General features: G+C 52.4%; 1 protein-coding gene across 1 annotated transcript in view; it reads right to left on the bottom strand.

The window, feature by feature from the left end:
- PODXL2 (podocalyxin like 2) overlaps window positions 1–14,478 on the bottom strand; it is a 30,139-nt gene that overhangs the window by 6,110 nt on the left and 9,551 nt on the right. The window contains exons 2-5 of the mRNA XM_080606073.1: window positions 13,808–14,101; window positions 4,959–5,854; window positions 3,844–3,918; window positions 841–997 (exon numbers count right to left, since the gene is read on the bottom strand). Coding sequence (XP_080462199.1) covers window positions 841–997; window positions 3,844–3,918; window positions 4,959–5,854; window positions 13,808–14,101 — 1,422 coding nt within the window. The remainder of the gene's footprint in view (window positions 1–840; window positions 998–3,843; window positions 3,919–4,958; window positions 5,855–13,807; window positions 14,102–14,478) is intronic.

The following is a 14,478-nucleotide window of genomic DNA, read 5'->3' as shown; positions in this document are numbered from 1 at the left end:
ATTCACTCGCAAAGCAGCAAAAAGAGGAACTGAACAAAAGCACAACTCTTCAAAGCAGAAAATACTTTGGTTCCTGAGGTTTCTAAACTCAGGGATATGTCCCAGGTTGGCTGTGCTGCTGCTCAGATTTTTTTTTCCCTCCAGGAAGGGAGATGTCCTCTCTTAAGGCTTTATTTCAGAAGACCAAATGCTTACCAAAGCCTTTTCATTGGCACATGGTCCAGCCTAAGGGCTTTTTAAGGCATCGATACAGCAAATATAATTTAAACATTAGCTCTATATTCCTACTACTCTAGGGCATTTTAGAATACTGCTTTTTTCATATTGGCCACAACGTCAACATTAGAGGCCTCTAGAATAAAGCAGAAGCAGTACAGGAGAAGCATGCTCCTACCAGAAGGGGATGAAGGTGTTAAAATTCCCCAGCTCAATTCACCTCTCATTGTAGGTTTTAGTTTCTCCGGGGATAAGTTAAGAAGTGACCTAAGAGCAGGCTGTCGTGTCCTGCCATGGCAGGGGCCTGCTCATGGAGGACAGTGCAGAAGCATGGTGAGGAAGGAGACGTGTGAAGGCAATCCAGGGAGGGAGCGAAGCAGGAAGCAAAGTGCAGAAGAGAGCTTGGTGCAAGCAGCGAGGGACAAGCCAGAAGAAAGATGTGAAGAAAAAGGGTCTTAAGTCCTCAGAGCCCACTCTATCCCTCAAGCCCATTTAACGCTGGGAATTGGTGGGATTGAAGGGGACAGGAGAGCAAAAGCTCCTTTCAACACGGCTAAGCACCTCTGTTTGAGAGCCCCCTAAAAACAACCCCATGACAGGAAGACTCCTCCTCCCAGCACTTACCCTGTTCCCCTGCCAGTGTCATTAGCAAGTGCTTTTCGTTCTCATTGGGCTTGCTCAGGGAGATCAGCCAGCGGTCCTGCAGTCCGTCCGTCTGTCTGGAGAAGGCGTCCTCCACCAGCGCCAACAGCTGGGGACCCCTCTCCAGCCGAAACTCCTCCTGCCACGGGAAAGGGACCTCAGTGAGCGCACGGTGGGAAGGGGGCAGGTGTAGCACCGCAGGGCTGGCGTGGCTGTGCGGCCAAAACCCCTGTGCCAGGCACACCGAAAGCCAGCAACGCTAAACCTGGTGCAACGCTCCCAGGACACACCAACCAACCCTCCTGCCGGGCTCCTGCGGCTGCCATACACCCCGCACCACGCCAAATCCAACACGCAGGGACCGTGAAGCACCACCACCACCACGTAAGGCAGGAATCAGCCAGGCTTCTCCCCGCGGCCAGCGCCGGTCAGCGGGCGCAGCTCAGCCTGCCGTGCTCCAGCCATCCCTCGGCGGGCTCCTTCGCCGCTTTTCCCACTCGTGCGTTTCTATTCTTATCTCCGGTTGCCATGTCAACCCGAAGGCCGCACAGATGATTAATAAAATGGAGAGCTCTCGTTGCCATGGCAATCCGAAGCGCTCAGGGCAGGCACAGGCCTGTGCCGAAAAGGGCCTAATTGGAAGAGACACCGCTGGCTGCGGCCTGGCTCACACGGGCCTGCCGGCGCCTCGTCTCGCCAGGCTGCGGGTGCTGCCGGGGAGCCCGGGGCAGCGGTGCGGGGATGCGGCGTGGTGCTGAGCAGCCGTGGCTCCTGCTGCCGGCCTGCAGCTGCATTTGGAGGACACGGGGGAAAAGGGGAGAAGCTTAGCCCAAGAGCAGGGGGACAACGGGCGTGAGATATTTCTCCTCTGCTTTCCCCATGACGTTGTAGAGCGCTGATGGATTCTCCTCTGAACGCACGTGAGCCCATGTGGAGGTCACCTCCCAGCGTATACCCAGGTGCCAGTGTCAGGTGAGATCCTGCAGTGCTCTCCTGGGCACAGTTCCCAGGTATACTGAGTGGGAGATGTGCCGAGAGGGACTGAAGCGACTGCCTTGCCCAGAGCCCATTAGGAAGATGGAGCTTCCCAGGAGTTAGTTAAGCTGCCAGCCTAACCCTGCAATACAGACATCGGCCCTGCACAGGGCCAGAGCCTGGCGCCACGGAGAACATTGAAGCTCACGGTGCGACTCTGCAAGGGGCTGGGTGCCCTCCTTGTCCCTCGGCTTCTCAGCGGGACTCAGCACTGCACCAGATCATGGCATCAAAACATAGGAAATATTTGAGAAATCCCCTCGTGCTAATTTAAGCTACAGCACTTGCAGCGCAGGTTCTGCCCCACAGCCCCAGAAATCCCAACAGCGCAGGCTTTGGATGCAGAAACCAGAAAACAAAAGGGGGAGGCAGAGGACAGGTGACCTGCCCAAAGTGAGCAAATTGCCATGGGTAGGAAACAAACTGTGCCAACAGTGGTGGGAAGGAAAAGAGCTTGATTCCAATTTCAGCCATGCAAAGTGGTAATGGGAGACAGGGAATGAAGCAATGTTCGTGTTAAATACGTGTGTTGACAAGTGTCCCTTAGAATAAAGGGGAGGAAAGTACAAATCACCCATTGGGAAGTTTTTTGAAACATGAAATCAAGTAGAAAAACAGTTCAGGCCTGCCTATCCCAGGGCACTTCCTTCTTTCAGCATGACAGAACTGAGGATCCAACAGTAAAGGCACAGTTTTGTCAAGGGACATCTCCACGTCTGCTTTTCAGCTCTTGCCCTTCCACTGGTTTAAACAACACAAGACCACAATAAAGAAGCTACCATGTTTTGCAAAATTAATAAGCACTTAAACTCCACAGAGATGGCAGAAAGAGTAATGGTGGATGTGGAGGAAAAAGGACTGGTTTTCAGAGTTGCAATTGTGAACTGCAACAGAAACACTTATGACTCTCCAAAGGGCAAACCTGTCTGCCTAAAGTCAGGAGGAATGAGGCTTGACTTTTAATCTGCCTCTACAGCAGTCAGCGTGCTTTGTGGTGTAAATCACCTGCCTTCACTGCCCCCAGATATTTCACCTTGAGCCCCAAGAACACACACCACAAACTCACCACTAGAGGAAACAGGTCAGTGCAGAAGGGTCACCCTGCAGTAACAAAACCACTCCCCTCTGCCCACGGCAGGAGCTGCAACAAGCAGGAGTGCAGACACACAAGGACAGAACGGGGCTCCCTGATGAAATATTTTGGTCTCAGGCTGTCAGGCTCGTAATCATTTCTGAGAATTATGAAAGGCACCTTGACCCCAGGCCTTTCACAACTGGTTTTAAAGTGCCTGATAGAAGGCCCAGCAGAGGTGAATGAGCCCTTTTACCAGAGATCCACAAGGGGCTCCGGGCTCATGAATTAACTGCAGCTTTGCGGGGATGGATGGACAGGCAGTGGATTAGCAGAGCACGTCTAGTTAACAGTCCCAGATAACACACAAGGTAACAGGGTGGGAACAAGAGGCATTTAAGGAAGATTTAGAGACAGCTGCTTGATACTGAACCATTCACACTGCAAGTGGGGAATCCTTTTTCCTCTGAGCCATCAGAGGAATGTTTCTATATCCTGGAAGGAAAAGAAGGAAAAAGAAGACAAGGAGGAAGGGTCACACCTCAATCCTGCCACACTGCCTGTAAGCAAGAGGTGCACAGTTAGAAGCTCTCATGTCTCCTGATAAACCAGGTGAACACGCACAAACTAGCAGCCAGGAGTTAGTCAAAATCCAGTCTGGAACTGACATGGTCTAGACTGAGTGAAATCCACCCACTCTTTACCCATTTGGGGAACAGGAATATTTCTGTCCTTCTCTCCACAGCCTCTGTAGGGATTTAGAGAATTAGTGCTTTTAAAATGTTTTGTAGTGAAAGCACACAGCAAGAGCTGCGCCTGCCTCCACATCTCTCAGCACTATTCCTCCCATGCCAGCAAATCTCCGTGGACTGACTTACACAGTCAATGTTATCCGACATATTCAGGATGATGTAGTTTTTCCCCGCAAGGTTGCTCCATTCTTTGCAGATCACCTGGAAAGACAAGACATAAAGACAGCTGGGTTTGCATAGCAAATGCAGCTCTTCTGCTGAAAGCACGGGGTACACACGGGGCTGTGCCATACCCCAGAGAAGTGCTTCTCAGAGGAAGGATCTGTACTCTCTTTGCGCTACAGAGGATTCACCCTTCCATTTGTAATGCGGGACACTGGCTGCTTTCATTTCAGTGCTAGCACATGCAGCACAAGGCTACTGTGCCAGCTTCCCACAGCCCAGCTTACCTTCCCCTCATATCTAGAGTCTAGGATGAGTTGAGAACTCAATGCAAAGCTTTCTAGCCTGCAGCCTTATTCTATATGTGATCAACTCTTACCACAAAACCTAACCAGGAGCCCGTGGGGAGCTTAAACCGGTGAGAGAGGGCAGTTCTTTGCAGCCTGGGCAGGAAGCACAAAAAGACTAAGTCACTCACTCAGGGTCCCAAGTACTTTGGGGCAGAAAGAAAAATTAAAAGCTTTCCCTGGTACTTTTTCCACCAATCTGCTCGTCCTGCCTTTACCAGCTGCCAGCTTGCTGGATTCAGGAGCTGTACTTCACCTCACGCCTCCTCACCCACGGGCTCTCCTAGACTAACACCCTCACAGATCGCTCTGCCCTGCTCCACCTGCTCTGCATCTGGTGACCGCATCAGGCAGCGGCAACAAAAATAGCACTTCCTTCTCACTCCCTTTCCAGAAATCCTTGGGGCCGTTTTTGTCCTGACACTTCCAATAATGAAGTCTGAGAAAACAAGGAGCTCTCGCTGCCACGTGTGCCCCAGAGGGAAGGTGTTTATTAGAAGCAGGATTTTTCACGAGGGAAGATGTGAGGGGGGCAGGGCTTTCCCCAAGCACCACAGGTACCTTAAGAAGTGCTGTGAAAAACCCTCCAAAATTCAGTTTGGGCTGAGTTGGACGAGCAGGAAAAGCTACTTCCACCAGTCAGACTTAGGGGGCTGGTAAGGTTAAGGGGTTGAGCACCCTGCCAAATATCTCCAGTACAACACCCCATCTGCTGCCCCCTCCCAGCGCTACCTGTGCTGAATTCCAGGGCATTTCTGTCGGCAGCACGGCCATGCGGGCGTCCCCAGCCTGCGGCGACAGGCTCCCCTCTGCTGTCACAGCCTCTGTGGCCGACTCGGTGTCATTCCAGACAGGATCCTGCACGGGCTCCTCAGCCCTGTCCCACGGAGCCGCAGAGGAAGCGGGGTGCTGCTCACCACCAGAATGAGTCTGGGCGTCTGTGGAGCTGCCGCCAGGAGCGGGTGTCCAAACAGGCGTTTCTGCTGGCTGCTCAAGTTCAGTTAGCGCTGTGGGCTCCAGCATCTCCCACCCCACCGTTGTCTCCAAGAACTCCTCTCGGGCTGAATGTTCTTCCCCACCAGCCTCCACCGTGGGCTCTGCAAGCTCTGCTCTTGCGGTAGTCACAGTCTGCTCGGAATACGCTCCCCCGACAGCCCACGTGTCTCCGTCTGTCACCTCAAAGGGCTCTTCCGAAATACCAGGAGACCTTGCAGCAGCAGTAGAAGAAACAGAAGACACTGGCAGAAGACTCGGCCCCATGCTGCTCCCAAGGTCTAAGCCAGGAGGAGCAGAGTCCTCTTCTTGCCCTCCCACAGCTGCCTCAGTCACAACACCTGGGCGGGCAGAGGCTGTGGAAAACACGATGGAGAACAAGGACTCCTCTTGGCCCGCTGGTTCAGAAGATGTAACCTCTGGCCCAGAGGTCTGAAGGCTCTCCACTCCTCCTCTTGAGCGATCGATAGGGAGCAGCCCCTCCTCTTCCTCCAGCGTGCTGGAGAAAGGTGTGTGCAAGTCAGGCTCTACAAATTCTGCCGGCGGATGGACAGTAGCTGCTTCCCAGTTGTCTTTTACCTGCGTCCCATTCCCTTTCGGCAGGGCCTTCTGAGAGGCAGCAGGAAAGCTGTAGTCTAAAAAGAGATCCAAGAGACTTCATGTCACATCCTAAGTACCTTCGAACTCCGAACAACAGAGAACTGCCCCCACTGCACGTGGCTAGCCACATATGGGATCAAACGGCAGGGATTCTTTAAGAGCAGAGAGCCTGCCACTGAAGAGAACAAACCCACCCGGTAAGTGCAGCATACTGGTAAATGCACTGTATGCTCCTGGACTTACCCAGCTCCCTGCCCCATCCCAGCGAACCTACTTTCCCTAGGGAAAATTCGTACCTTCATTCTCCTCACTCCTTTCTGCCCTGAAGGTGTTTTCACAGACCTGCTAGCCACGAGGGCTGCAAATAGCAGCTCTGACACCTCGCATTCTGTCAGGTGAGGTTAGGAGTGTTAGGAATCAGGCTGGGACCTAGGGATTCATTCTGCATGGGTTTTAGAAAGAGCTGTCAGATATGAGCTGAATGAGAAATACTAGGGAAGAGAACGACAGCACAGCAAACCCCATCCTTCTCCCTGGCATGCCGAGGTTACACCGCCAAACCCTGAATCAACCTGGGCACCTCTGAAATGCAGAACTTGAGTTTGTATAAGGCTTCACAAAAGAAAAGTCATCCCACAGACATCTGCATTATGAGATTCCCATGTCATTAAGGAGCAGTTTTGCTGCAGGGATACAGAAGTCAGAAACGGGAGCTGAATACAACTCCCCTCCCTCCAACTTCAGCCCTGAGTTGTTCCGTGGCTCTCACCACAAACACAAGGGATACTGCTCGACAAATGTAGATGCTGAAGGAGAAGAAACACCTCACAAAGGTAAGGTTAAAGCAGGCAGTGGAAGCCCAAGGACGAGTGGTTGCAGAATAAGGAGAGTACCCATAAGATCAGACACGCTAAGCTGGAAGTCAGAAGAGTCCCCGCAGGCACAAATCAGCCTATCTGCCTTGAGAAACTGTATCCAAGTAGCTCCGTTTCTGCAGTTTGCTTCCCAATCACCTCCCTTTCTCCCCAAGACAAGCACAGCGTATATTCTGAGAAACAAAGGAAGAGGATCCCTGTGCTGGTCTTGCCAAAGGCCTTTACCGACAGCCAGGCGTCCCAGCGCCTGCAGGCCAGGGTCACTGCCGTGCTGGACAGATGCTGGTTAACGGCAGGCATGGCCCCAGAGCACAGGATTGAGGACATCAGGTCGGGACCCTCTGCAGACAGATGGTGAAGGTTTAGTGCCTCTCGCAGGGCTCTGCTGCTGCAGGGACACTCAGGGTTTGCACGGAAAACCCCGGCCTCAGCAGGAACCCTGCCCGCCCTGATGTGCTGTGGGCGAAGTGAGCGAGATGCTGGTTTCGTCCTCTAAAACAAGGCCCTGTCAGATGAGGCATAATTTTAAGGGATCAGTGATCCAGTGTGCCATCTCCCTTGCCTAAAGACATTCGCGGCTATTCTCGACTCCTCTGCACCTCCTCCCAGCGGGAAGAGAGCATGAACTGGCAGATGGGCACAGAATAAAAACAAACGGGGCAAAAGCAGCGTGAGGTTTGCCCCACAGGAGCTGGAAACACTCCTAGCCTGTCAGCTGGACCCTGACGCTACGGATTCGACCTTTCCTTAAGGTGCTGTCACAGATCAGCTGGCTCCTGAGAGGGGAAGCCCTGCGTGGTGCAGCCATGCTGCCCTTTCACAAACAAGAGCTACGGGAGCCCGAAGTCCTGCCGCCTCTGCCACCTCTGCTGGGTGATGGAAGACCAGGAGAACCGATTCCACTCTCCAGCAGGCTTCTGTCTCACAAGACAGCTGAAAACTGAAACCCCAACTGCTTCTCCGGGCCAACAAATCAGCGAGGTGGAAGCAGACACAGGAGCCCTCACACCCACTACTGATTGATTTAACATTCCCACTTGCCACCAGCCTTTCCACTGTCCTGCGTGCTAAGCTAGGAGCATCTCCCTCCTGTCTGGTTCAGTAATTCCACTGATTATAACCTTAACTCCTCTCACATCTTGCAAAGACCGTTAGTAGCTGCTCGCCTTGCAGTCAAGGCAAGAGGCAGAACTCAGAGATTCGCGTGGAGAACACGGGAACTTGAGGTGTTTTGGCCAGAGCTGTACTGCTGCGTGCTCCTCAAAACAAGCTGCTCCCCACATAACTCAGTTCCCAAAGGGCTTCAATCACCTTCCAAGCTCAGAGGTCTGAGGATGGCAATGAAATCCTTCCTTCCAGGCTTTGAGCTAGACACTTAGCTGGCCAGTCCCATACCAACCAGCTCGGCCGGAGGTCCATGAGAAACAGCAACCGTGGAACAGAGGCCGGACAGCCTCGGGTGACCTGTGCTCCTGCTGCAGGAGTGGGGCAGGTTCTTCTGTTGAAGGAGACAGGTATTACGGAGCTGGCTGCAGTGCCAGACTTGTCAGATCTGCTGCTTTATCACCTCATCAAATTGAAGAAAGGAAACAGAAGGCTGCCAAGCAGCCAAGCAGGGGTGTCCGGGAAGGGAGCAGGTAGTAACCATGCTTTCCCACCGCGGTCTGCTCTGTAAGCCTCCTGCTGAGATCAGCACTAGGTTGGAGCACAAGAGGAACTTGTGGCCACATGCGGAGATGGCGCATGCCACACACCCCTACAAACCACGAGCAAAAGCAGCCAAGCCACAGTGGACCAGCCCTCTCCCAGAGGGAGGGAGCTCAGGACAATTGCCCACGGGACTCTCAGCATCTTCAGCCCCAGAGTCCAGCAGGGATGGCCCAGAAGAGCGCAGCAGGCAGCCCCACCTCCGTGTCACATCCTCTCCCAGCGTCCCTGCCTCACCAGCCCCTTGGGAGCCCGTCTCACCAATATGAAATTCCACACCTCCACCTCACCTCCCGGCCACCGCAGCCCCCTTCGTGCTTTCTACCATAGCAGGATTACATTGCAGCATCCAGCTGCCTTCCTCCCCCCCAGACCTCCCAGTTTTTCCCCTTCCAGGCCCTCCAGCAACGACCCCCAGGATCACCGCTTCCCACAGAAGCCATCTCGCACAGCCCCCCTGCCCTCTGCAGCTCCCAGCAGACCCGGGGCCGGGCCGCACAGATTCATTTCCTTTGCCTGGGGAGATGACTTGCCCTGGGAGAGGCGAACATGAGCTCCGAACCTCCGCGAAGCCACCATTTAGGTGGCGCCCCGCTTCCCCTGAAATCGATACCAAAACTTCCCCTGACACCAGATGGGCCAGGGCCTGGCTCTTTGCCAGAGCCCGATTCCCCAGCCAGACATTTAATTCATTACACTTCTGCTTCTCCTTCATTCAGAAGAGCCGGGCTCTGTTATTGCCCCGCGAGGTTCCCTAACCTGTATTTGCCACATTAACTGTTTAAAGCAACTGAGACAGCTCAGAAAAAGGGTGAGCCTCATCGTTTTTAGTGCGCATAACCTGACCATAAGGTCTTTATTGGATTAAACGGGAAGATCACGTTAACCAGAGATTGAATTACTGATAACTAGACGGCACTGTAATAAAGACAAGGACATTCCTGGGCTTCCATCACAACACAGCTCGAAGCACAAGGTGCATTTTACCTGCTGCTTCCTATGCAGCCGGTTCTGCGGTGGTACCTGCTTGCTGTTTTACCGTACAGAGCAGCCAGGCTTCTTGCAAAAATGCATGCTACATCTGACTGGAATTGCAGGGGGATCTCAAGGAAGCAAAATGCAATTACTGGTAGCGGAGCTGAAACAGTTGGGGTTAATATCCTTATCTTCCAGAAGAGGTGGGAGAAGTTACTGTCTGCCACTCCAAGACAAGTCTGAAGAAATCACAGCTAAAAGAGAGACCCAGGGTAGCAAAGTGGTTACCTCTCATTATGCTTGGAAGTTGCTTCAGGTGGAGGCTGGGTACTTTAAAGCACTACAGCTCTTCCCAAAGAGACCCACACCTCTTTTCTGCTCCGTGCCTGATCTGCAGTAAGGCTGGAATAAGCCACCCTCCCCTGAACATGGAGTCGCTGAGGGATAGCTGCACCAAAATAACATTGTGCACAGAGAAACCCTGTTAGCCACAGGTCAGCCTTCGCAAGCAATGCCTTGGTCGAGACAGCTCGTCCCTGGGCAGATCACCTAGCGTGTCAGCGTACGTTAAACCAGGGCATAAACAGGAGGCATCTCGGGAGCGGAGCTCAGGCAGGGGGCTGCTCAGTGCTAAGCTTCTTATGTAGACAGTCTTTACCAGGTGCTTCATTTCATTAAGGCTTTGTTGAAGATGGTATTAACAACTGCAGCTTTGCTGTCAGTCTGGATGAAGAGGCAGCAGATTTCAGTAAGGCTGGGAGAGACTGGGATCTCTCTGGCCAGAGGCACATAATTCATCACGGAAAGAAGTGGATCTCACTATCAGAGAAGAGTTGAGAGTGGAAAGAGATTTTATCCCTTTAGCTGGTTGGAAAACTTATTTTTCTTTGGATACAGTGCTTCTAACTTGTTTGTCCTGCTATTCCTTATCCTAGCTCTCATGGAAATCCCTTCTACTAATTACTATGAATAATTAAAAGATTACCTTTTTTTTCCTCCTCCGAAGTGCCACATGCCACCCTGGTGAATCACCAGCCCGTAAGACTGTATTTGATAGCTCCCAGCACAGTCACACCACAGGCTTCAAATGCACAACCAGGAACTAGAAGTGCTGGCTCTGGCCGTAAGGAAGGGAGCCTGCTGCCAGCCCACCGCCAGGCTGCGAGGCGTGGTGAGTTTTTGGGAGGCCACGCTTCCCACCAATTAATAATTAGGCTGTCAAATTCTAGAGCCTTCATTGGAAGCAGAATGTGTGGGGCACGGTGTTGTGATTGAGAACGCAAAGCGGGGAGCACCCCAGGACGGATGTGACACCACACAATGCCTTGACGAGAAATCAGGGACTGGAAGGAACCTGTAGTCCTGATGGCTCCTATCTTCTACCCCTAAGCCAGAAGAGATGTTGCATTTTTTTCCCCAGAAATCCAACATGATAGTAGAAAACACTACGGATGGAAGCCTCCAGGCAAAACAAGATGGAAAAGGCGGAAAGGAAGGCAAGAAAAACCTGAGGCAAGGTCCACTATATCTTCAGGGTTGATCTGTGACTTGGGGCAAGTAGATACCAAAGGCGAAGTAAAGCAGGCAAACCCAAGCTACAACCTGAGCAGCTTCTGGGTTCGTTGGAAGCCTGAGGGCACTGGGATGCAGAAGTGGCAGGTTCACAGCTCCCCTGACCTGCCTTTTGGCTGAAGTACCAGTCATCCACTGCTTTTTTCCATAACAATATGGCATCCATTTTCCCAACAGACCTAATTCTGTCTTTTCCAGATGCACCTCTACTGGGTAGCAGCTGTACAAGAAGAGCAAAGCCAAGAGGTACCGGTGGGTTAGCACACGTGCACGTGTGCACTTCTGTGTATGCTCTGACAGAAAGAGACAAATCTCAGGGTCCTTCCACGGGCTGGTGTTCACTGATGTCAATATAGATTTACTGTTCCGTAGCATAAATCAGCAAAAGCATGTTATTCAAGAGAATCAGAGCCTCAGGCTGAGCTGTGCTCTGCCAGTGGGAGTGCGTTCTCACTTTCTAATGGACTAACAGGTGGCTGTAGATGCCACATGTTTTCCAGAAATATTTTTAAAGGATGTTCGAGTGCACTTTAAAAAAAAGAGCAGCAGCTGCAGATTGTTATTACTTTTTATCTCTCTCAGCCTCAAAGTCACACAAAGGCAGAGCAGTCTCCCCACACAGACTTCAGAAGGACAGAAAAAAGGAGAGATGACTAATATTGTTTTGAAATCTCAGTAGATCTGGCCTATCTGCAACAAGACCACCACTTCCAGGCCCAGTATCTTTACAGCAAACAGGGAAGGAAGCCAGCGCTCCACGTCTCCTTTCAGGGTAGTAAATTTTCTCTCTCCAGTAGTACAACAATCCTGTTTTGTGCCTTGATTGATACAGGGTCTCAAATCTGTGCCTGGGGCAGATAGATCAGCTATGCCAGGCTACACTTCACTGCCATTCAGAAAGAAATCCTACTTAAGGAGAACTTATAGTATACACTTTTTTTTTTTAATAGCAGCTGTTTGAAACTGTTTAATGGATTTAAAGGTTGAAAATAACCTAACAGATGTCATTACACAGCTCCACAAGGTATCACATGGCATCTGTCACACATGCAGAACATAAGAGCCATTGGTTATGTGTCTCTCTCATGCACAGGCTTTGCATGACAGGAGAAGGCTGCCCAATTTAGGGATGCTATTACAATATCCTTTATAGTAAAATGACACACAGCAGGTTTCTAATTAAATTTTAAGTAGAAATGTGCTCCCAGCTCCTGAATAATTCAAACTGTTCTATTAACCAAGGTTCTGAAATGCCACTGAGACATGAGCTGTGGACATAGCAATGGCCAGGGGAAAAAAAAACAGCGCTTGGACGCAGTGAAGCGCTGGGCAGTGGATCGGGCAGGGTACGTGTAAAGGACAGCTGAAAGAACACATCTGTTCGTGTAGGAAAGCACTGCAGGCGAGAACGGAAGGAGAGACGAGCATGTTCTGCATACAAATGGGGCGAGGCACGTGCAAGAGGCAAGGCTGGGTTTGGTACCCAGCGCATCTCGCTCTCAATGCACAAGCACATGCTGTTCTCCAAGTCACGTCCAGATCTGGGAGTACATGCAGGTGCCTGCTGGCACACCAATAAAAGCGCCGCTGAGCACGCTGCCAGCTCGTGAGAGCGGCTAAGCCAGAGCGTGTCCCAAGGATGCACTGGTGGGAACATCCCCCGCGAGCATCGCTGCAGAGGAAGCATCTGCACAGCTTCCCCACGGCCAGGCCTGCAAGTGCCCTGGGGCTGCATGAGCGCGCGGCATGGGAGCGTGGCTGGATGAGTTTAAGGGCAACGTAAGTGAGCAAAGGGCTTCAGAGACCTACGTGGGGATCGCCCTTGTCCTCCAGAGCACGGCCTGGGCCCCAGCGGGCGGCCCGAGGCACAGCGCTGCCAGTCGGCATGCTGCAGCAGACCTCAGCCCTGGGGGAGCACAGCTCTTTTTAAGGTCAGAAACGGGTGTGAAGATAAAGCTAAAACAAGACTTGTGCCTTCTAACTCCAGGCCTGAGTCAGACCTGCTGGGAGGGAGGCAGCGACACTGGATAAGGGAGGAGGGATAAGGCTGAAGGCCTGGCCCCTGGGTAACGTTTAATACACGCCCCACATGACACTTAAGAGCGGGAGTATGTGAAATAATCTCCTAAGCTACTGGAAACCCTGCAGAGACTCCTCCTCCTTCCTCCCATCCCTCGCCGAGAACACCTCAAAGCCAATAAGGGATTCAGAGGGGAGACCACTGAGGGGACCAACGCTCAAAAACATCCACGGAGGAAAGCAAGCAGAAACACTAGCAAAGCTCAGCGTGGCCTTGGGCTCCCCAGGGAGCAGGCAGGACAGCAATGGGGCAGTTGACCAGGGGAAAAAACCCGTTGTCTTTCATCAGGCCAAATCCCTGCTGAAGTCACAAGGTGAGGAAACCAGAATTTGGCCCAGGGGATCCAGCTGCGAGTCAAACCCTAAGATGGCCTTGATCTCTGAGCCAGGGTCTTGAGACCTTTAGATCGTAATTAATTGATGGCAATGGAAAGAAGAAAGAAAAGAGAATAAAAGGGAGAAGGAGTGAAAGAGAAAGAAGGGCATAAGGCAAATGGGAAAATAGGTGGACGCGATGCTTTCCGCCCCCCCCCCCAGCTCAGGGAACCTCACAGCAGCTCAGGAATAAAGGCTCAGCTGTAACTTGATTTCTAAAGCCTGTGCTTGCTCAGGGTTCACTGGGGACACATCAGGCACTGAGGTGAGAAAATAGAGCTGACGTTTAATCTCAACCCCTCTTAGCAAGAGTTGTGTCAAAGCAGGAAAACAGATCCCTGCATCCCTTCGCCTCCCCAGAGCCCTGGTGGAGAGGAGAGGAAGAACAAGGTAAAAATAGCCCACCTGTTGCTTGTCCCATGTCCAAGCTGGAGTCGTTGAGCTCTCCCCCATCTTCCCAGAAGTACTGTGGGGGCTGTAAGATCTTGGACTCTTCGTTCTCCTCGCTGGCAAAGCCTGATCCCGGGGCAGCATGCAGAGAGCCAGGGATGAGATCAGGCTCCACGGCCTCGGGGCTGGATTGCTCGTGGGAATTCATGGCCTCCAGATGGGACATCATGGCAAATTCCAGCAGGGAGGTTGAAGTGAGGCCATCAGTGGTCGATTCCTCCGAGGAGGCAAGGCAGAGGCACAAAGTCCCTGTATAGAGACAACAAACCCACATCAGAGAGGACTGGCAAGCAGCAGGCTGGTCTCCAGACAACCTGCTCCTGCCAAAACCAACCTGCCTTGGGGTAACCTGCCCCGCACACGGGCTGCACTCAGCTGACGAGGAAAATCCGGCTATCTGGGGAAACATTCACAACCAGACAGAGGAGCATTCACATCCCCGAGGAGCCGGTGCCAAGCAGCCGCTCAGCCCTGGGCACTTCCCTTCAATGGGGCAGTGATGGGGCAGCCTTTCGGGGGCTTTCTGCCGCCCTGAAAGGACAAGGTGCCTCATGAGTCACCCGTCCTGGAGAGGAGGTGGAACAGCTCATACTTACAGCATAAAACCCCGGCTCTGCGGAGTCAAC

The sequence above is a fragment of the Anser brachyrhynchus genome (assembly GCF_964034855.1).
Source record: "Anser brachyrhynchus genome assembly, chromosome: 10".
In the NCBI taxonomy this organism is placed as follows: domain Eukaryota; kingdom Metazoa; phylum Chordata; class Aves; order Anseriformes; family Anatidae; genus Anser; species Anser brachyrhynchus.
Note: the sequence above shows the minus strand (reverse complement) of the source record. Positions and strands in the feature narration are given on the sequence as shown.